The 23,542-nt window shown below is 48.1% G+C and overlaps 1 protein-coding gene across 23 annotated transcripts in view; it reads right to left on the bottom strand.

The window, feature by feature from the left end:
- The window catches only part of HIPK2 (homeodomain interacting protein kinase 2), a 202,101-nt gene that overhangs the window by 44,636 nt on the left and 133,923 nt on the right, over window positions 1-23,542 (bottom strand). For 9 of the 23 annotated variants that reach the window (XR_010842062.1, XM_067042011.1, XM_067042006.1 and 6 more), the window contains 8 exons: window positions 18,654-18,777; window positions 18,238-18,357; window positions 16,337-16,423; window positions 13,970-14,154; window positions 8,651-8,813; window positions 4,916-5,123; window positions 3,710-3,831; window positions 3,270-3,326 (listed from right to left, as the gene is read on the bottom strand). Coding sequence is in view for 21 of the 23 variants with exons in the window: in XM_067042011.1 (XP_066898112.1) it covers window positions 3,270-3,326; window positions 3,710-3,831; window positions 4,916-5,123; window positions 8,651-8,813; window positions 13,970-14,154; window positions 16,337-16,423; window positions 18,238-18,357; window positions 18,654-18,777 (1,066 nt within the window). In the remaining 2 variants the exon portion in view is untranslated. The remainder of the gene's footprint in view (window positions 1-3,269; window positions 3,327-3,709; window positions 3,832-4,915; window positions 5,124-8,650; window positions 8,814-13,969; window positions 14,155-16,336; window positions 16,424-18,237; window positions 18,358-18,653; window positions 18,778-23,542) is intronic. The other 14 variants (XR_010842063.1, XM_067042026.1, XM_067042021.1 and 11 more) reach the window with 3 other exon arrangements.

The following is a 23,542-nucleotide window of genomic DNA, read 5'->3' as shown; positions in this document are numbered from 1 at the left end:
TAATAGCTGCCCTACTAGTTTTAGAAGTTAGCTTATTTTCGTCCTTTGAAGGTACCATTAAAAAATACCTAGGAGAGGACTTCCCTGGTGGCGAAGTGGTTAAGAATCGCCTGCCAAGGCAGGGGACATGGGTTCGAGCCCTGGTCTGGGAAGATCCCACATGCCGCGGAGCAACTAAGCCCATGCGCCACAACTACTGAGCCTGCGCTCTAGAGCCCGCGAGCTACAACTACTGAGCCCGCACGCCTAGAGCCTGTGCTCCGCAACAAGAGAAGCCACCGCAATGAGAAGCACACGCACTGCAATGAAGAGTAGCCCCTGCTCGCTGCAACTAGAGAAAGCCTGTGCACAGCAACGAAGATCCAACGTAGCCAAAAAAAGAGAAAAAAACCCCAAACCTAGGAAAGCTCGACCTTAATAGGCTAACATATTGGCATGAATTGAGTGACAGAAAAATCAAAAGCAACCAATAAACAAAAAGACACACAGTGATGCTGGATAGGACAGGACTTTTTTTTTTTTTAAACTTAATCTCTCTTAGGCATCTCTGCATGTCAAGACACTTTGGTCTACCATGTCCTTTTTAATGGCTACATGGTGTTCCATTTTATGCATGTATCAATTTATTTAACAAATCTCCTACTGAGGAACATTCAAATTGCTCCCAGCAGTTCCCTGTTATAAACACTGTAGCAATTAAAATCCTTGTACATGTATTTCTTTTTTTGTTCACTTTCCCACTTAGTGCTTTAGGTTAAATTCACTTGGAGATTTACAGCAGGTTCCAGACTCCTTTTCAAGTATGCAGTAGGTAAAGCCCTTCCCTGCTATGATTAAAGGACTGAAACAAATTCAGAAATGCTGAGCATGTTGGCTTCCACCAAACTGAACAATGAAGAATGTCTATTTTAGCTAGTAAGAGATGCCAAGTATTCTTTCTTTCAGACATGGTTCCTGGCTTGCTAGAGTTAAGTGTGCAAACACAAAAAAGGATCTGTAAGTACCCTTTAAAGCACATGTGAATTCTGCAGGTTTGGGCTCACAGATGAGCAGCACTGGGAACATGGCCTGGATTTCTGCCAGTCAGATGAAGTATGAGCAAGCTGTTTGCCCCTGGAGGGAGCTGTGGTCCTCGTGATCTACCAGGGCCTTTTCTGAACTCCCTTCTACCAAACTGTGCAAACAAAAGGGAGCTATGAGGACCAGAGACAGAGGAAGGAGTAGAAGGTGTGCTTTATACACTGAAGGTTCTCTGTTTACAAACTTTCAGCAAGACACAGCTTTCTGTGCCATCAGAAGCTGGTGTTAGTGGTCATTTGCAGTCTCAATTTGGACATAAGAACAAAGAGATGGAGAATGGCTAATATCAATCTCAGACAAGCTGTTCCAGAAAACAGAAGAAGAGGTAATAATATCCAGCATATCTTATGAGATTGGTGTAATCTCGATGCCCAGAGCAGATAAAGAGCAATTCCTGCCACTTCTCACTTATGAACATAGATGCAAAAATACTATCTATAGTGTTTGCAAACTATCCAGAATTGAAAAGCATACAAACACATCAAGCACAACATGATTAAATAAAGTTCACCTTGGACATATAGGGATAGTTTAACATTACAAAATCTATTAAATAACTTGGGGTACATTAACAGATTAAGGAACAAAACCACAGGAGTATTTCAATAGATGAAAAAAGAACATTTGATGCAATTTAATATTAATTCATTAAAAAAATTAGCAAACTTGGTGAAGTGTCCCTATCAATTCTTCAGAGTAAATAAATTTCCTAATGGCAAGCAGCTAGAAGATTTTCCTTTAAAGTTAGGTTCAAGTTAAGTTAAGGATGCTCAATATTAACACTGTTATTAAACGTTGTTTTGGAGGGGCTGTCAGCACAGTGATATAAGAACAATAATAAAAGTTATAAAGATTATAAAGGAAGAAACAAAATCGTATCATTTGTAAATGAAAAGATAGCCTAGGGCTTCCCTGGTGGCACAACTGGTTGAGAGTCCGCCTGCCAATGCAGGGGACACGGGTTCGTGCCCTGGTCCGGGAAGATCCCACATGCCGCGGAGCGGCTGGGCCTGTGAGCCATGGCCGCTGAGCCTGCATGTCCGGAGCCTGTGCTCCACAACAGGAGAGGCTACGGAAGTGAGAGGCCCATGTACCGCAAAAAAAAAAAAAAAAAAAAAAAAAAAGTCTACATAGAAAATCCAAGGGAATTGGGAATTCACAGAAACAATCAGAACTAATCAGAGTTTGGAAAGGTTGCTAGATAACAAACTCAATAAAGAAAAATCAGTTACATTCCTATGAACCAAAGACAAATAATTAGAACATACAGTTAATAAAGTTATTAATAACAAAACTAAAATACTTAGGAATTATTCCAACAAAAGAAAACTTTAGTGAAAGGAATAAAAGGTAATTTATATACAGTTATACCATGTTCAGGGATGACTTAATATTATAAGGATGTCACTTTCCTAAAAGTAAATATAAATCCAATGCAAGTCCAATAAATACAAACCAGGGTTTTGGGTTTTGTTTTGGCTTGTTTTGGAACCAAAATTCTTATGTAAAGGTGATGATAAAATTCATGTGGAAAAGCGAAGGGTTAAGAATAGACAGCGAAATTTTGAAGAACAATGTAGGAGCAGGGCTTTTCTGACCAGATACCAGACATATATTAAAGTCATAATAGTTAAGAGAATAGGATATTGGAGAGGACAATGGAGTAGAATAGAGTGAGTCCAAAATAGACCTATGCAATTTAACTATATTAAAATTAAAACCCCAAACTTCTATTCAACAAAAGACACCGTAAGTAAGTGTGTTTGGGAACCAACTTTATTTAAAAACAAAAGTGCTTCTAAACTAACAACATTTTGGTCAAGCTGTCCCTGACACCCAACAACAGAAACAGTACAGCATGGTGGTTAAAATACAGATGCTGGTGTCTTGGGTTTCTGTTCTGGTTCTGCCACCTAATTGCCGTGTGACTTTGAGCCAGTGCTTGTGCTTCATTTCCCCTATTCGTCAAAAGGAGACAAATACCTTACTATGTTGTGGGGATTAAATCAATAACAACTGTAAAGTGCCTGGCATAATGAGGATGTATTTGTTATTAAGGTTCAAGTGACATTAAGGATTGATTACTATTATCATTACACCACTATGGTTACCTAAAATTTCCACAACACTTTACAAATTTTCAACCAGTTTCACCTCTGTTATTTCATTCTAAGAATCTATCAGAGTACCTGTGTGAACAGATAAGGAAGGTTCCATCCCAAAGCTTCTGTGATCCTGGTTTTCAACTATAAAACAAAGAGATAATCTCCAAGGCTCTTTGGCTTTAAAAAAATAATTTCAATTTTACAAGGAAGAAATGCTAACTGACTTGCCCTGGGTCACAGAGAGTTAGGATTAAACCCTAGGTCTCCCATATTAATTTGCATTTCAAAGATACAATGATAATTTCCCTAGACTCTCCCTATGTCTAAATTTCTTCTTGTAATTGTAAGCTAGATACTTAGGAAGGTAATTCACCTGGGGAATCATTCAGAATATTACTGATATATTCTAATGATTTGAAGCATCTAACTCATTGCCAGGGAGGGAATTAGCGAAGATACAGCTCTTTTGTGAACAACATTAACATGGATCATGGTAATACCAGTAATAATAAAGAAAGAATTACCTGGGCAAGCAGACCTGGTTGGATCTGAAGAGGCTGAGCTCCTGGGGCTTGAGTGACGATGGGAACTGCATTTTCCATTCTCACAGAGTAGCCAGCATGCTTAGAGGGAGAGGCCTGCAATCCTAGTCCAGACAACGGGCAAGGGGGAAAAGGGCTAAGTGCCTGGAAACAGCCGGACGAGGAGACTTCCTAGTCCGCTGTGTCAGCTCTCTGCTTCCCTTGGCACTAGATACCGCCTGGTCCTTTGGAAGTCTCCCCTTTAGTTTCTAACTTAAAAAAAATTTTTTTTTTCTTTTGGCCATGCCGCATGGCTTGCGGGATCTTACTTCCCCGACCAGGGACTGAACCCGGACCCTTGGCAGTGAAAGCGTGGAGTCCTAACCACTGGACCTCCAGGGAATCCCCTCTAACTTAAAATTTAAAAAAACTATGAAAACAGCCTTGAATGTTTTCAAAGACTAGGTCAAATTAAGGAATCTTTAAAGCCAAAAGTGGAACAGTTACGCTGGCAAATTACAGCAGGAAAACAACTGCTTTTGACATGAAGATATATCTGCGTATGTCAAAGCCAGGCCCTGGGGGAGGAGTGAGGCGGCTGGAATTGCACCGATTCGACTGAACCATGTAGACTTACACCAGGAGGGTTTCAGAAACAAATTCTTGAGCTTTCTGTGTAAACTGTAACCAAGCAGTCAACTCCAGCTTAGAATTTTCAGGAGAAGAGTGCCGGGGTGCATGGCCAAAGGATCACCTGGTGGGCACGTGGTCGGGGGGTGGTATCCAGAAAATGCTTTTCAGACAGATTTATATTCTCCACAAGAACTGGGACTAGTTGGCTGTCGGAGATCGGCAATTTTTTATAGATAAGCCACACAGAGGATATTCCATGTGAGGAAATGCAAGAGCTGACATCAGCATAACATGGGGAACACACACAATGTGCTGATTTTCAGACAACAGCTGGGCCTGGGACGAAACCACTGGCAGGTGATGAGAATAACAAGGCGCTGACTTGGTGCTGAAACGTTAAGTCCCACTGTTTCTAGGCTGGCCGCTGCAGTTATGGGGGCCCTTAAGTTCGGTGACGCCAGGGCTCTCGCCAAAAGAAGTGAAGAGGGCTTTAGCAGGACGGAAGAGTTTGGGGGCCGGCGCCCCAGAGGTGGTCCTCTTGGAAGCAGGTGAGAGGCTGTGTCCACTCAGCCTTACCTTGGAAGCCGGGTGGACACACGATGAGCGCTTGCTGGAAGGGGTCGGGCCGGGCGCAGATCTGGGCCGCTCCCGTCTGCAGGGGCATGCTCCGCTGGGCCACCGCAGCCATGGATGCTGCTGAGGGCTGGTAGAGTGCAGATTGGTAGTTTAGTACGGAGACTTCATGATTGGCTAAGGAAATAGTGGCACTGGTGGAGGTGGGAGCCTAAAGCAATGGTGGGGATTAAACAAAAATAAACACAAATAAAAAATGAGGGAGGCGGCATGTTGGGAGACACGAATCTAAATCAAATAAATGAACTCAAAGGAGAGCAAACAAACGAACGAAAACCAAGAGCAAAGAAGCAAAAACAGAGGGGAGTGGAAATACGGTTGGAAAGTCTCAGGGAAAAGCAGGCACCTGCAGCCCCATGAGACACAGAACCACCTTCGGTGCTTACGTTCAGGCCTGTTCCTAACATTTATGGGGCCTGCAAATGCAAACGGACGCCTGCGTATCATGTCTAGATACTGCGAAGTTAAAAATCGGCTAAAGGACTTATGTTCTGCCCTTCCACTTGGACAGGTGCACTTTCATAACCACCTGGAAGACTGGGTTTGAGTTTGAATCCCTCTTGGATTCCTTGGCTTGGCCACTGGAAGGTGGAGCTGAACGCCTGCCTGCCTTCTCTCCCTGTCCCAGCTCTGCCCCGCAACTTGAGGGCTTTTGGGTGCACGTATTTGGACTTGGTGGTACAGTCCCTACTGGGGAGGATGAAACCAAGCCTGGGGTGCCAGGTACCCAGAGCTTGGCATGGAAGCACACATACCTGGGGGAGGGCCCAGGCAGGGGGCCCTTTTTTCTCAGGTCTAAGGGCAGCACTGTTTACAGATGCCCTGAGATGTCTGCAGAGCACCGTTACTGTAAAGAAATACGCTGCAGAAATAGAGACAGAGAGGGACATGCTGAGGCTGGGGTTACTTGTTGGAATTTGGTGCATTCTCATGCTGGCGTTCAGCTACTGAAGCTGGAAGGCGGGGAGAAAAGATGCCAGTGGGTCAAGAGAACTTAAATGGAGATGGGTTAGACAGATACTGAGGTTATGTTCTCCTTCCTTTCTCTTCCAGAAAGAGACAGCATTTGAGATTGAAATTCCATGTGAAGCAAAGCCACGCACAGAAGGAAAAGAAATTCTAAATTGGGAATTCTCCAGTTTCACCCCATCTTAGTCTTTTACATGCTGATCCTTTAGCGAGATAGGTGGAGTTACCTATGGCTTCAAATTCAACCTTGTTTATAAGAGGTTTTGCCACTGGAGGTTACAAGGACACATACAAAATTAGGATTTCAAGAAGGGTATGCATGTGTGTCAAATTTGATAAAAAGGATAAAGTCTCATTTTACATGATTTTTATACTTATATTTGATGCTGAATTTCAGTGCAAAGCAAAAGAATTTGAAAGTAATCACTAAATTATCTGGCGCCCATGTTTAGATTTTAAGATATTATTGTAACAATAAATGTCTGTTTTTGCAGCACCACAGTCGGCCTCCAGGTAGCGTGACTGGGAATGCATGTGTGACACGTGGGGGCCAGCATCTTTTATCGGGTTGGCCAGAAAGTTCGTTTGGGTTTTCCATAAGAGCTTACGAACCTGAACGAACTTTTTGGCCAATCTAATTTTTTTTTTTAAAAAAATTTAAGTATAGTTCGTTTACAATGCTGTGTCAGTTTCTGGTGCACAGCAAAGTGATTCAGTTATATGTGTGTGTGTGTGTGTGTGTGTGTGTGTGTGTGTGTATTTTTTCATATTCTTTTCCGTTACAGGTTACTAAAAGGTATTGAATATAGTTCCCTGTGCTATACAGTAGGTCCTTGTTGTTTATCTGTCTTAGATACAGTCTGTACTGGGCCAGCATCTGTGTTGCTGCTGATGGCACGACTTGTGTTTCCTTTTTGTTCTCTCCATGGCCTCACCTCTCCGGGAGGCTTCCCCACATACACACTTCCCACCACCTGCTTGCACTCTACACACCGGAGGCCAGACCCTCCTCACATCTTCCTGCCTCTGGGCCTCCCTCGTCAGGGCACCCTCCAGGTTCCCACGCTGGTGCTCAGCTGCTCCCCCTTCTGGCCAGTCGCGGGTCCTGCTGCTCCTTCCTCCGAAATGTCCCCAGAACCCTCTTTTTAATCACTACTTCCTTAGCTGAGGCCTGTCCTGGTGCCTGGGACCTGTAAGGCCCTGACTAGTGATGTTCTGGCCTCCACTTCTTCTCTTCCAATTCTTCTTGGACACAGAGCCTAGAACATTCTTTCCAAAAGACTACTTTGTGCATGTCACCACCCTGCTCAAAAATCTCCAGTTGCTGCCTAACGAATACTGTATATGCATCTTAGCCTGGCCCTCCTTCCTCACAGTTAGGCCAACCTTCCCATTTCAACGTATCTGCTACCCTCCCTGCTTACGGCACCAGCAAGACAGCCCACTCACTGTGATGGGGCTCTGGTGATGAAGAACAAAACCACGGTGATATCTTGCCAAGGAGTTCACCTGACTGGCTGTGGCTGCCTTAGCCTGAGGACTGAGCAAGGCACTGGGTGGGAATGTTTATTATTTTGGACTCCAGGCTGTAGAGAACATTAGCTCTTCCCACTAAGGAGAATTGTAAGAACACCAAGGGCCCCCGGGGGGCAGCAGATTCCAGGCAGCCTCTCCTAGAGTTTAGGCAGAAGGGGAGGACAGGCTGGGAAGTAAAGCCGGGCCTTAGCAACACACCGTGCCCGGAATGGCCTGGAAAACAGGGTCAATGACTCTTCTGTGAGAGTAGGGGACCTGTCGGAAAAGAGTAGATGGCAAGGCAGAATATTCACACTTCAGGATTAGAACATAAACACTCCTTTCCTATGGGGTGGGGTACACACACACACACACACACACACACACACACACACACAGGTGTGCTGTTGTCATTGAAGATTGACATTAAGACTGAAAAAAATCTAGGGACATTTATTTGGTGGAACTGGTAAGGCTGGTTGGTGGGAATAAAAGTAAAGGTCTCTTAGATACCAGAGGCAGCCTGAGTGAGGACCTGGGGATTATTCATTCAGTAAATATTTCCTGGGTGTCCTCCATATTTCGAGCCGCGTATTAGGTGCTAGATTCTGCTAATTTTCTGCAAAAGGTGGAAAAGCTGTGGGAAGAAAACCTCAGTTTCCCGGTCCCTTTTTAGTTCTAACTGCTGGAATTCTGGTGACAAGACTGATGAATTGATTTTCCCCAAGAACTGGAAAAGGACAGGTTTTATCTGCCTTGAAAGGAGATCATGTGGATCCGGCAGTGTGGACACCGGGAGCAGGGGCCTGAGCTGGGTGACCGCCACCATCCCTTCCAGCTCTAGAATTCTTTATCAGGCAGATGTCAGTCAGAAAAGGATCACAGCATCTCCTTTACCTTATTCCCACATCAAGACAGGAGAGCGGTAAGAGGTACCATCTCAGAAGTAACTCCCTTAGTGAGTCATTTCTGGGCCCTTTCGATGAGCCAGCAGTCAATACAAAGAGTGCCTGGGATTCTCGGAGGAAATAACCTTGGGAACAAACACTTTCTCACAGAGTTGAATGTGACAGCACAGGGAGTTTGTCTGTTGTACGTGGTACCGGAGGAGTTTCGTCTCCTGACTCGGTTTGGTGGGAAGTATAATTCTGACACTATCAGCCCCGCCTGCCTTCCCCTCCGCTCCCCACTCACCTGGTTGTGGACGGTGTTCAGCTGGTTGTTGAAGGTCATGGTCAGGTTGGTGGATGTGCTGGGGGCCACATGTGTGATGAAAGGGGTTTTGCTCTGGTTTACCGTGTCATACATGGTCACCCGACGCTTGCAAATCTCCATGTTCTGGAAACATGATTTGACGCTGTTCACGCAAAAGGCAGAGACAGAGGCATTAGGGAAAGACAAGAGGGTGAGGTGCACACAGGGCAGAAAAATGGAGAGAGAAAAAGAGAGAACAGTTAATCTAATGAACAGAACAACCGGGACACTTCACGTTAGGTCTCAATCTCCTGGATTTCTCATGCAGCGTCTGCATTTGCAGGGGTCGGCGGCATTTAGATGAATCCCCTCCATTGTCTCAACTACCTCTTCTCCCCATCCCGGTGGGTAAAGGTTCTCCATCAGCACGACAGACCTCTTGGCTCTCACTGCATTTCCTCATGCTGCTGATCTGCCGCCACCTTCACTGCTCATTCTCAGCTTTCAAGGTGGTTTCTGGCCCTTTTACACAAACGTGTAAGTTCTCCGATTGGGAGCGCCGAAGGGCGGTGGATGACCTGCCTCCACCTTCCTCGCGCTTACCCTTCCCAGCTCGTCTAGGGCACTAGCGCCATCTAGGGGTCAGCCAAGGAACTAGCCAACCCAGTATCAGGACCTCTCGCCACTCTTGTTTCCTCCCTGGAGTGTGTATGGAATGAGAAAAATGATTTTAATGATTACTGCTAGTGGCTAACTTTACTGACAGTGTGGTGGTTGTTTGCAAGCACTGTCTCATTCAGTCCCACGGCAACCACAAGGGGAAGAGATAGGACTGTTGGCCCTATTTTGTGAGTAAGGCTGAAGCAGACAGAGGATGGGTAATTCGCCAAGATCAAGACTAAGGATTGGCGGTCTCCACACACACACGTACATTCTCTTCACCTTCCTTCATTCTGCCTCTCAGTGTTCTAATTCCTGCCCAGTTACATGAAGTAAAACGTCTCTTCCTCTTTTTCTTCCTCCACTGCATTTGTGAATCAAAACAAAACTCTATAAAAGTGTTGCTGACACCAGCATCAAGGACAAGGAAAGCCACGAGTGGCCTTGAGCAAGTTTTTGAAAATCCACCATATAGCGTCTGTCCTTTAGAAATTTATACATTGTTTTTCATTCACGTGTGTCTTCTTCTAATTAAACTTAATTTTCCTCAAATGGTAATATTCAAGATAAAGAATATTAAATTTCAATTTAAAATACTTATTTTAATTATAAATAGTTTAATAGCAATATAAAATTCCCCTATTTTAAGATTACAGATGCATACTGTTTCTACATACAATAGGTAAGTTATATTCCGGGCCAAGAGCAGGTGCTTGTGGGCTATCCCAAAACATCCTCTCCATGAAAGATGTTCTGAACTGACTTAGACATTCTTTCTGAGTTAATGACTACTTACACGGGCTACACAGTGCACACGAAGTAAACATTTACTGACTGACAACCCTGGAGAGGAAGGAAAACGTATTCTCCGGTAGCCCCGAGAGCTAAAAACAATTACTAATGCTGGTAATGCCAACGTGTTTTGAGCATCTACTAAGTATCAAGCCCACTGCTAAGTGCTTTCACATGGAGGCTGCAGGAATGAAACAATAGATTTTGTGTTCTTTTTGGACTGTATTTAATGCATCAACGGTTTTCTGACAATTCAACACAAAGCTTTTAGACTCAGAATCTTCTAACTGAAATGGTCTGAGTTTTTAGTTTCAGTTAGAGGAAAGCACTTTCACGCTGGGTTAATTCTGAGAATGGTTTTTAAGGAATTTGTGCACTAGGATCCTCGCATGGAGAAATGAGTGGAGTCTCTTTCACCTGTTAATCTGGATGTTGGGGTAACCCTGGCCAAGCCCCAGAGATGGGGTCTCTAGCAGGGGGGGTGGGGTAGCCTGGAGGTTTCTTCTAGCCCCCGAGTTCTCCACGGTCTGCCCAACCAGTTCTAGGGTCACCTGGGGAGCAGGCCCACGCTCGGCTAAGCCTGGGCGTGCGCAAAGACCCTGCTTTCCTTCCGAGGCTCATGTTCTGAAATCTAAGTTGTCAGTGCTTCTCTTGGTCTCACGCCAAGTTCTAAATTGGAAGCTGATGCCCATGGATTCCACGCTTGGTCTTCATCAAGCACCCTATATCTGTTTCCTTACAGAACCCAGAGACAGACAGCACCCTGAGGTCATTCAGCCAAGCCCCTAACTTTATGCAGGGGACTGTCTCACTGACTTGGTTGCAGATGGTGACAGGAGCCCTCTCGTCAGCACCCCTCCATCTCCTATCTATAGCTGTTTCTCAGTCATCCCACTTCGCCCTGAATACGCAAAGACTGATCTTACGGGGCCCTATCCAGTAAATCACCGAGTTTGCCATTCTTTTGTGGTATAGACTGACACCCTTGACTTACCCCACCACACCCAGAAAAAGGACAGATCCCGTAATGAGAGTATGCAAGGGATGGGTCCAAGTTCATTCTTCATACAGGAGTTTGGTTGTTTCAAATGTGCTTCTAAATTAGAGGCAATGTCTGGTCGTTGCAATACAATTTGACTTGCTCAACAACAGCTAATAAGGAATAGACCTAAAATTGAGGAAGCACCGCCCATGGTCCTTTCTCATATGCTGGTTAAGGTCAAATCCAGCCTTTAATCAGCCCAATCTGACTGTGGCCATGGCAGCGCCCATGATGACCTGCAGCTGTCTCTGATCCGCGGCCTCTTCCCGTGTACTCCCTCTCCCTCCTGACCCCATCTAAAATCTGCTGCTCTCTCGAGCACCCTGCTTCTCCCAGCAGACACCCAGGGAGGTGACTGTTTATTCTTTCACATCCCAAGCGCCTTGGGGTCGAGAGGCTGAAGTGCTATCTCTCATTACTCTCTGTGACAGGCTGAACTGTGCTCCCCCAATTCACGTTAAAGTTCTGATCCCCCCGTACTTAAGAATGTGACTGAATTTGGAGACGGGATCTTTAAAGAGGTAAAACGAGGTCATTAGGGTGGGCCCTAATCCAACTCCTTAGAAGGAGGAGGAAATTAGGACACAGACATGCATAAAGGGCAGGCCATGTGAAGACACAAGCAGAAGACAGCCATGTGTAAGCCAAGGAGAGAGGCCACAGAAAAAGTCAACTCCGCCAAACACCTAGATCTTGGGCTTCTAGAATGATGAGAAAATAAATGTCTGCTGTTTAGGACACTCAGCCACTCAGCGGCACTTTGTTATGGTGCCTCCTACTACTCTCTCCCGTTCTCAGGGCGCACAGCCTCACGTCTTTTCTTTCCTCCTCATTTCACCCAGGCCTGGGCCACTAGCTCAGGCCTGCCCACCTGGGAGACTTCAGAGGTCACCCTGACTCCTCGTCAGACATCCCGGCTTCTGAGTTCCTTCTCACCTCCAGGGACCTGTTGTCAATTCCAGCCACCCAATTCCTTAAGACTGTCCAACTGGAAACTGCTTCGCTTCCCCCAGCTAGAAATTCAAGCCTCCCATCTGGTCACATTTTCTACCCACCTGGCTTATGTGACTGTTACTATACTAACCGATCTTTGAGCTGATGAGACCACTCAGTCTCTTTGGACCCCTCCCATCTTCACTTCCTTTCTTTTCGGGCTAAGCCTCCCATAGCCATCAATCACTTTGGATTTCAGTTGCTCCATTGCCAACGCCTACCTCCGTGTCAACCTTTTTCTCTTAGCCGCCCGGCAACACTCCACCTGACGGACCCAGCTACCTCCAGCCCCCCGGGTCTCTCCATGCCTTCACCTGGGGAGCTCAGTTACAGCCGCGCTATTCAGGTCCAACCTCGACACTCAACGGTTCTGCTCTATTTCTCTGTTCCATTCACTCCGCCACCTCCCACTACCTAAACTCTTCCACCACCACCTTGCTCCCAACAGGAGGAGACGGGAGCGGGCTGAAGAAGCCCCTCACCTCTCCTCCCCTGCGCCAGCCACACGCCCCTCCTCCGCCCACCCGTCCCATGGTGCTGGCCTAGTCCTCCACCTGCCCTCTGCACCCTGGTCATTCCCACTACCTCGGGAAACGTCTGCTGAGCATCCTTTATCTCTAAGCTCTTGCTACCAGACACTTCCCATCAGCATCTTAAATTGCTCAAGTCTCTTCCGTATGAAACGAAACCCCACCCTTGGGCCTCCCCTAGTCACCCCTCTATTTTTTCCCTCCTCTTTCCCAGCCTTCCTTCTTGAAAGGGTACTATCTATTTCTTTGCCTCTCAATCTTTCAACCTGCTAAACTGGTTTCTGCTTCTACCATCCACTGAAACAGCTCTCACTAAGTTACCAACAACTTCCAAGGTGCCAAATCTGATGGGCATTTTTTTTCCAAGCTTATTTGACTTGATCAAGTGACAGCAGACAGATCTCTGTTCAACACGACTCTCACCAGCCATTCCCCTGCCTTCAAGCCTTTAATGACTTCCCGTTGCTCTTAGAAGAAAGGCTGAAATCCATAACACGGAAGGCCCGCCCCTGGCTTATCCCGGGCCTCATCTCTCCCCCGTCCTCCAGCTCCTGTGCTGGTCCTGCCCGTGTTGGAGTCTCCATACGGCAATGCCACTTCCGCTCTCGCCTGCCTTTCCACCAGGCACCTCCCTCTCCTTTGGCGGTCCTGTCCTCGGGTCTTCCCCGCCACGGCCCAAGCAAGGCCCCCTTGTTACATGCTCTCCCCGTCCTATGTGTCCCCTGATAGCATCCTGGATATGTGGGGACCGCTGGTTTAGTACCTTCTTCTCTCCTATAGATTGTAAGCTCCAGTGGGCAGGGGTCCCATCTGCTTTGCTCCCCACATACTCCAGCCCCTGGCACAGCACACCACACAGCGAATGAATGAATGAATGAACGAACGAAAGAACACATCCAGATCCACACTGGACCGAGTCCACTCGTGACCTCTGCCCCCGCACGTGGCTTTGCGTCACAGACGCTGCCATTCTGAGCACCTCGCTTTGTGCACAGACCCCCAAGGGTCCGGCCCACCCGGCCTCGTGCCCTCTCACGCTCCACCGTTCCCTCTCTTTGGTGTCAAGAAAACTTCGGCCCAGGGTCCCAATGTGGCTGCCGCCTGTTTTGATAAATAGTTTTACTGGAACACAGCCTCCCTCATCGGTCTATGTATCGTCTACAGCTGCTTTCAGCTCTAATGGCAGCGCTGAGCCGCTGTGACAGAGACCGTACGGATGCAAAGCCTCAACTGTTTACTATCTGGGGCTTTCAGGAAAAAGTCTGCCGAGCCCTGGAATAAAGCATCGCGTGGGACACCTACTGTGTGCTGTGGGGGAAATCGAGTAAGTGTGTCATGGTGACAAAGGGGTGGTTCAGGGTCTCGATCGGAGTGATTCTCTTATCAGCGTCTATGGTCAGCATCTTCTTCAACAGGTCGATGAACTCCCGCCGGTCCGCCTTTTCCACCAACATGTCACTCCCTTCCAAATCTGTCGTCATGTTCACCTGAAAGCAAGTGGGGACAGGTTACCAAGACCCCACGCGGCCTCCCTCCCCCTGCCCCCTTATTCTGCACCCTGCAGCTCCATCCTAATCTTTCGGTCACCCCTTCCCAACCCCCGGAAGGCTGTGTCTGCCCCGTGCGAGGCGCAGCCTCGGGTCATCACTGCCCACCGGACGCGGCTGTTCTCTCTGCAGGAGAGACAGACGGAGGGCACGCGGGGAAGGGAGAGGCCACTGCAGGCACCTGCAAACGTATAAACGTGCCGGGGGTACCCAGTCCCTGCTCATCACTTAGGCGGAAATGCACCTGACATCACAACTCACTAAAAAGAACCACAGGATGAAGAGAGCTCTGGAGACTGAGTGTGTGACAATGTGAATGCATGGAATACTACTGAATGGTACGCTTACAAGTGGTTTAAACGATAAAATTTTTGCTACATGTATTTCCCCACAGTTAAAAAAACAATAATTACAACCAAGCAGTAAACATTAAGATGCAAAAAGGTTTATTTATTCAACCTTCCGAGGGAGATGCTGGGGCCTCAGCACCCTCTTCCCACACCTACGGTGTGTCAGTCCTCTTGCAGGTCCTGAACTAGGGCCCAAATTATTCAAGTCCCTGGGTTCGCTGGGATCAGCTCTGGCCAAGGCAGGCAGGACATCTGAACACGGGATTTTTCTTCCAAGAGCAAGTCTATACTAGGATGGCCTTTAAAAGCCTCGTTTTGTGGTGCTTTCTATATTTTCCAAGACATGCGCTGGAAAGCAATTTCGGTTTTCTCAGACAGTCTGAGCTTCTAATCAACTGACAAGTATACTTTGCTCAGAATCACGATTTTTGGTTACACTTATCTTCCATAAGAGGTGTGCTAAGTGTTAATTGGTCTGTCGCTTTATTTTTCATTGCTCTGAAGAAAAACTCACTTTGGGTTGCCCTGATTTCAGACTAGTTTTTACCCTAAAAATAGGTGACATTCTAGCATTTTCTCTGGGCACGAAGGTGAGAGCCTGTGGTCCCTCCAGTGAGCTGAGAGAGACTGCGTGCAGTGGGCTGAACTGTATTCTTGCAGAGGATGTAACTCCTAATCCCTGGTACCTGTGAATGTGACCTTATTTGGAAATAGGGTCTCTGCAGACGTAACCAAGTTAAAGTCATAGTGGAGTGGAGTGGGCCATAAATCCAATGACTGCCGTCTTTATGAGAGAAAGAAGGGAGATTTGGACACAGAGACAAGAGAGAACATAGGGATAAAGACCACATGAAGGAGACAGAGACTGGGGGGGATGCAGATACAAGTCAAGGGAAACCGAGGACTGCCAGGGGCCACCAGAAGCTAGGAGAAAGGCACGGACAGCTTTTCTCCTAGAGCCTGCAGGGGGAACATAAGCTGTTAGTACTGTGATTTCAAACTTCCAGCCTCCAGAATGGTGAGAGAATAAATGTTGTTGTCTTAAGTCACCCCGTTTATGGCCCCTTGTTAAGGCAGCCCTAATGCCCATGGGCATTAAACTCAAATGTGCTAATGGGCTTGAATTCTTCTCATGAAGACATCAGGAAGATTGGCCAGTACTATTTTGCAATTGGGAACCAATAAACTAAAGCCATTTTTAAAGAGCTGGTGTAAGGTTTAAAAAAATTTTTTTATATTTGGCTGCGTTGGGTCTTCGTGGCTGCACGCGGGCTTTCTCTAGTTGCGGTGAGCGGGGGCTACTCTTCATTGCGGTGCGCGGGCTTCTCACGCTTCTCATTGTGGTGGCTTCTCTTGTTGCGGAGCATGGGCTCTAGGCGCGCGGGCTTCAGTAGTTGTGGCACGTGGGCTCAGTAGCTGTGGCTCACGAGCTCTAGATCGCAGGCTCAGCTGTTGTGGCGCACGGGCTTAGGCGCTCTGCGGCATGTGGGATCCTCCCACACGAGGGCTTGAACCCGTCTCCCCTGCATTGGCAGGTGGATTCTCAGCCACTGCACCACCAGGGAAGTCCTGGTGTAAGGTTTTAAAGATGTTCCACAAACCCAATGGTATTCTTCCTAAGGCTGGCATATCATTGTTTAAGGTCAAGGTCAACCACCACAGTTGAGTAATGTGGATTTCTACCCACCATCCCACATGAACTGCTCTCGCAGAAGTCTTGCTGTGCTTGGTTTTTAAAGGGCTAACACTGCATACTCACCCACGGAGCTTACCTGGGCCATATCATCTAAACAGTTGAAAATGTACTTCCTTGCTTCTTTTGACTTAATCCCCGTCTCTGCTTCATGGTCATCTGGTGTCTGGTCAAGAGAGGCAAAAGCCCATTGGTAATGTGAATTATTTCCTAGTCACTGTGACTCAAACCTGCCAACTTCTGCTTCTCCCAGAGGGTCTTTCTCCACCTTTCAGAGAAGGAGACTAGGACTCTTCTTCGAGTGACCTGCATACGAATTCCTTCCTCTCTGCATCCTCCACACTAACTCATCCCTCCTTCTTCCTTCCTTCCTTCCCATGAACACCTGTTGGGGGCCTGCTCTGTGTCAGGTCTGGCGGATCCCCAGATGAGCAAGATATGCCACAACCCTGATAGCCCTACCTTCTCCCCTAAGTGTAAGGGATGAGGTCAGGTTCCATATGTGGAAAAGCAGAAGCCCTTTGCCCACTTGTTTTAAAATGTTAATTTAATTTAGTTGATCAAACTCGTATACACAGAGCTCTCCCCATGTGCCAGGCACTATTCTAAAGCATGTGAACGCATGTAATGCCCTCACAACCATCTTAGGGAGGGCAGTTGCCAGCCCATTTCCCAGAGGGCGAAACAGGAACGGAAAGCTTGAGGAGCCTGCCAAGGCCCCAGGGCCAGTGAACAGCAGCTGGCTCCGAGTCTGTTCTGTGTGTCCCCTCCGCCTGGGCCCGGGGCACACACACCCAGTTCCCGAACTGGCCTCAGTCTAGGAAGCTGCTGTTCCCAATTACTATGGATTTTTGGACTCATTCATGGATCACAGGTAATTAGTCCTTCAAATCTCACTCAAGGACAGCACACCTGGAGCTGCTAAGATCCAGGCTTCGATCTGGGAAGTGCTGGCCAAGTGGGCCGGAGGCTCTTAACTAAGACGCAGAAGTGAAGCCTGCCCCTGCCCGGCCTCGGCCTCCTCCCCGCTGGGACTCTTCTTCACCGGACCTGACCTTGAGCCGTTCACCCTCACAGCTGCTGAACGCCAGCCTCCCGTCTATAGCCTAAGATGCTTGTTGAGCTTCCAGATCTCTTTTCAAAGGCTTTTGCCACCATTGGCCATACATTATCTTTAAATGTATTAGAATATGGCATGGTTTCTGCCAAAAAAAAAAAACAAAAACCACCCACCCACACTCTTGCAAAAAAAAGAAACACCTAAAATGAACACAAAACACACTTAAGACTTGTATTATTTTCTCCTTCCCAGGAAAAAACATTAATTTTAATTACTAGGCACAGATCAAAGTGAAGGCAAGATATGTTTCTGTTAAAGTCAAACCACCAGAGTTTACGGTGTGCGACGGTGCGCTCCACCACCCGCCGGCTGGGACCAGCAGACCCCTCCCCGGAGCCTTCGGATGCTGTGTTGCTTAGGCTGCTTCCTCTGCCTGGAAGGCCCTCTTCATCCTTTAGGGCCCGGCTCGAATGCTCCTCCCCGACCCTCTGCCACAGCGGGATTAAAGTCTCCCTCCTCCGGCCGCCCAGGCTCTGTTCCTGCCAGGAACAGAGCGCTGGTCACGGGGAGGAGGCAGGGTTTGCCACACAGGTTCGGGCTCCCTCTGGACCAGGGGCTCCTTGAGGGCAGGGGGTGGTTCATTTCTCTGTCTAGTAACCAACCAGACAGGTCATTAAGATTCACTGGATTAAATCTCAGGAGTTTAGCGATCAGAGTTTGAGCCGCAAAAGGCAGCAGGTCAAGCAAAGTGGTGCTTTGTAAACATTCAGATTCATCCACACCGTGTATCAACCACAGTCACGCCTCCCCCGTGGCCGAATCACAATCAGGTCCAGGACCAACGCGCCGCTGTCAAAGGCTCCCCACCGACGGGACCTTCTTCCCTGCGTGCTGGGTGTTGGACGGGACGCTCTTCCTACCTTCAGCCTCCACAGAGGATATGGCGAGTCTGTGTCACGGTTGAAAAACCTAGTTGTCTTTGTCCCTGCGCTTAATAAATATTCTGCTGGCAAACCCTGTGTTTGTGAAATATACCGAATCTGCAAGAAAAGATGAGAACTGAGGTCAGGGCTTTTCCTGTCATCATACATGTGGTACACTAATGGCTCTAGTGTCTTGGAGAAAAACAACAATTTTATAGGGAGAGAAAGAAGTAATCAAATGAAAAGGGGGAAAGAAAGAGGAATAAAGAAAGACAAGCAAGGCGAAAGGAAGCAAGGTTCGGGGGACGATAATAACACCGCGTAGCCCCATCCATACGTCAGGTTATAAATGAGGTGCCAATGCAGATGAAGAATGAGGGCTTGCTGTGAACACCTGTGCTCTCCGGACCCACCTGATCGTACTCTGAAGCTCCTGGATACAGCGGCCAGCCCAGGAACAGCTCTGCAATGACGCAGCCCAGGGACCACATATCAATTGCCTCACAAAATGGTAAACCAAGGATGATCTCAGGGGCCCTGAAAAGGAAGAATGGAAAAAAATCATTAGCAACTTGGAAATGCAGGCAGCTATTTCTACATGAATTCTACATAAAATCCAGTCTTTCAAACCTGAGGTACCATTATTGACCCCCTGAAGGGCCTGTCATTCTCGAGCTGGATGGAAATGATCCCTCTATCCTTTGACCTGGTCCTTCCCACCAGCAGGGAGCCTGGCTGAATGACTGACTGAGAAGAAGGGTAGGTCTGTGCCTCTAGAACAGACCCCCAGGGAGCAACAGCTATTGACTTCATTACCATTACACTCCAGCCAGGTGAGCTAAGTATCATTTCAGAGACTCTTGGGGAATTATGTTTTGTAGCTGAAAACTCGGGAAACCAACCTTTAGAATGCCCAGCTTTTACAAAGGAATTCTTAAGTGCAGGTATTCTATTTTCAGTAATATATATTAAAACAAGTTGCCTCTACCCAGAATGGGACTAAATATCTGTTTATGCCAACAATCCTAAGGAGTTCATATCACTTTCCCAAGGAAACACTGTTTTTTTTTTCATTAGCTTCTAAAAAGTCCTCTACTATGACAATTATAGAAGCCTGTTCGCGATACCTAGTTTGGGTATCAATCAAAATTCCATTATAAGCCCTTTCCTAACTGTAGAAATTATGTTCCTTCACGTGATAAACCGGGTTACATGCTGGAACTTCTAAAGGAAATCACCTAAACTCAAAGAGAAAACTTCACATGCAGTTGGTAATCAAAACCAAAGACCACAGAGTACCTCTTCTTTTCTAGGAATTGGTCATGATTGCTAGGGGTACATTTTGGAGAAAACCATATTCAGAGTATGAGATTCGAACCCAGTTTATGTTTTTTTTTTTTTTTTAAAAACGTGGCTCGAGGGCTTCCCTGGTGGTGCAGTGGTTGAGAGTCCGCCTGCCAATGCAGGGGACGCGGGTTCGTGTCCCGGTCCGGGAAGATCCCACATGCCACGGAGCGGCTGGGCCCGTGAGCCGTGGCCGCTGAGCCTGCGCGTCCTGAGCCTGTGCTCCGCAGCGGGAGAGGCCACAACAGTGAGGGGCCCGCGTAACGCAAAAAAAAAAAAAAAAAAAAAACGCGGCTCGAGGCACTCTGCTGATACATCAGCCCAAGTTGTTTTCTCTCTCAACTGTCCCCTTGATTAAGCGATACAGGAAGATGCTACTCTCCACCCTTTCAGCAGCCTGGAGCAGAGTGCAGGGAGCAGGGAGACCTTTCTATGCCTATGTTATCTTCGCCCAGCTAGCACGAGAGGCGGCGGGTGGCAAGGAAGGGGGCGTCAGAGACACCTCCACTTGGAGCTTCAAGCTGAATTTTCCCTGCTTAAAAAGCATCTCCCCACCTGCTCCTTTAAATTTGCTCTCATTGTGAATCTTCTTTTTCTCTACATCTTGGTACTGGAAAAAAAAACAAACAAGAACCAAAGTGTCTTGCTACCAGGTCTTTTGACTTTTCAGGTGTAAAAAGGAGTTTCTTCACTTCCTTGGAGCTGGAGAGTCAGCACTGCCGCCGGTGCTTCCAGAGCTCCACGGTCATGGTCTGGGAGGCAAGAGTGCCCATCCTGAGGCCCAAGGCGGGGTCTCCCCAGGCTTGGGAGGAGGGAGTTGCTGCGGAGGGCAGCGGGGGTGGGGGGCGAGCTGCTGCTTAATGGGTCAGCCCTGTCCCCATCCCCTCACTGCTGGGCATCTTCAGCTGCCAGTGTTTGCCTGGCATTTCGCCCTGTCTTTGGTCTTCTTCTCCTCCAAGCCTAGTAGCTGACGGTCCGTGGGAATACAGGAGGCTGCACTTGCCCTCTGGCACTGATGCCCTGGGTACGCTGGGGGTGGTTTTATGACACATCACTGCTGGACCGTCCTGTGTCATGGCGCCTCCGATCCCACAACTGGCCTAGGTCACCGTGTCCAGCGCTGCCGCCCCACACCAGGGCTTCCGGAGCCACCTGATCATTGTGTGTAACCGACCAAATTATTGCAGGTTGCCTCTGGTAATGCAATCTCTTCAGAGGTGGTTTTGGTTTATTTAAAAAAAACACATCGGGGGCTTCCCTGGTGGCGCAGTGGTTGAGAGTCTGCCTGCCAGTGCAGGGAACACGGGTTCGAGCCGTGGTCTGGGAGGATCCCACGTGCCGCGGGGCAACTAGGCCCGTGAGCCACAATTGCTGAGCCTGCGCGTCTGGAGCCTGTGCTCCGCAACAAGAGAGGCCGCGATAGTGAGAGGCCCGCGCACTGCGATGAGGAGTGGACCCCATTTGCCACAACTAGAGAGAGCCCTCGCACAGAAATGAAGACCCAACACAGCCATAAATAAATAAATTAATTAAAATAACAAAACCAAAAACACATCTTTTGGAAAAGACGGGAATATTTGAAAAGAACATTATAGAGAGAACAACATGCTTTTCCTACATATGTGTCAGAACCTGCTTTGCTTTCTGCCCTCTCTGTTCTAGAGTCAGATGTGTCCGCATGCTTCCTCTCCCTGGGAGAGGTATTCTGGTCTGGTCCTGAGAAGCCCCTCCTGTGGCAGCCGCTGCTGCCTCAGGATCAAGCATCTCGGCACCTCTGTCCCCTCTTCCTGTGACCTGTCCCTTTGCCCTTTGCAGCCTGGACACTCCAGTCTCCAGGCTGGGTCTTAGGAACAGGCTCTTCCTGTTCCACGGGGAGATCTCTGGACGTGACCGTGGGGCTGCCCTTCCGATCAGGTTAATCAACTGGTCCTCACTGCCCCTAAGCAGGGCCCTGGGAACCTCTGGAAACCCATTTCCCAGATTCTATTCCCTGACGTTCTGCCGAGCAGAATCCAACGAGTCAGACTGTCACGCAAAGGGCGCTCCAGCAATGTCCTTTGGCGACAAACACTAGACGTGGATTCCGTCGGCTGACGTTACACGGACAGGGCCTGTGAAAATCGTTCAGTCCATTCTCCATCAGAAGGGGAAACGGCAGCGGTTCGTGGTACCGTGACATATACAGCAGAGGATTTCTCTTGCCGTGGCCACAGTGAACAAATGCTCGAGCGTCAGGCAGGGCGGCTGGGAGACAAAACGAAACAGCGGGCGCAGCCCTGTCCATGGGGGCCCCCGATGCTGGGAAGGCAGCACTAAAGCACACGTGACAAGTGAGGTCGAGCACAAAACGTACACAACACACACACACACACACACACAGATATGAAAACAGAGCTAATCCAAACACACAAACGCGCTCCAGCATCTCCCATTTTAAAAAATCAAGGAGAACGCAAGGACAAAACACGCCAAACCCCAAACCAAACCTCTCCTAATCCCTTCAGCTCCCTGCAGCTGTTGCCCTAGTTCTCCGTTCTCCTTCCAAAGCTGAAGCTCTAAAGAGTCGTCTCCGGCAGCTTCCACCGCTCTGCCTCACGCATCTTCCCTCCTTCCTCTAACTGAACTTTCCCCTCTGCTCCACTCAAGTGCAGAGCTCGCCGAGACCAGCAGGGACCACGTCACGTCCCGTCCCGTCCCGTCCCGTCCCCTGGTCAGCTTGTAAGCTCTGGAACCCGAGAGCCACATTTCTTCCAAGCAGCTGACCGTTCTGTCTTGTCTTGAAACACGCAATCTTGGTTTTCGCAACAGCACGCACCGCCGCATTTGTCCTGCCCCTCTACTCATGGCTTGTCTTCCTTTATCCAACTGCTACCTGATGGCAAAGCCCTAGGACCCCTTCTCTTCTCTCTTTTCATTGTTTTTCTAGGTAATTCTTATGGGTTGAATTGTGTCCCCAAAAGACATGTCGAAGTCCTCATCCTTGTTACCTCAAAATGCGCCCTTCTTTGGGAATGCAGTCATTACAGATTAGTTAAGATGATGTCATCCTGGGGTAGGGTGGATCCTTACTCCAATGTGACTGGTGTCCTTAGAAGAAGAGGGAAATTTGGACACACACGCAGAGGGAAGGTGGCCATGTGAAGATGCAGGCAGAGGTTGGAGTGATGCTGCCACAAGCCAAGGGATGCCAGGAGCCAGCAGAAGCTAGAAAAGGCAAGAAGGATCCTCCTCTAGAGGCCTCAGAGGGAGCACAGCCCTGCTGACACCTGGATTTTGGACTCCTAGCTTCCAGAACTGTGAGAGAATAAATATCTGTTATTCTGAGTCATGCATTTTGTGGTACTTGTTTCTGCAGTGCTAGGAAACTGAGATAGTCATTGGATCCATTCTTACAGGTTTAAATCCCATTTTGTGTACTTCCAAATGTCTATCTCCACCTTGGACTTTTCTCAGCTCCAGCTTTATGTTTCTGATGGCCTGGCATCTCCACTGGAATATCTCACAATCATCTGAAACTTATTATGTTTCAAAGGGAATTCTTCTCTTCTGCACTCCCCCCACCCCCCTGCAAATAATTCCTCCCCTCTGTCCACCTTGTTTCACTAAATGGAATTACCACCCCACCCCGCTGTTACTCATGTTGCAAACCTGGACCTGACCTTTGATTCCTCTCTCTCCCTGTCCATCCTCACCACCCAATCCATCAATATGGCAGCTCCGAAGTACATCTCAAACTGGCCCGATTCTCCACTTCCACCGCTCTGGCCCTGGCCACCCATCTCACCTGGAGCTTCCTATCTGGTCTTTCCATTCCGTCACCCCTTCCTCCAATCTGCTCTCTACTGGCTGAACAGGTCACACGTCCCTCGGCCTGAGGCCCTTCAGAGGCTCCCTGCCACACTTAGAATGAGGTCTCAATGCCCCCCAGGCCCACGGAGACCTCCTTGGCCGGGCCCTG

Source organism: Kogia breviceps, chromosome 9 (assembly GCF_026419965.1).
Source record: "Kogia breviceps isolate mKogBre1 chromosome 9, mKogBre1 haplotype 1, whole genome shotgun sequence".
NCBI lineage: Eukaryota > Metazoa > Chordata > Mammalia > Artiodactyla > Physeteridae > Kogia > Kogia breviceps.
The sequence above is the reverse complement of the archived record's forward strand: the minus strand, read 5'-3'. Positions and strand labels throughout refer to the sequence as shown.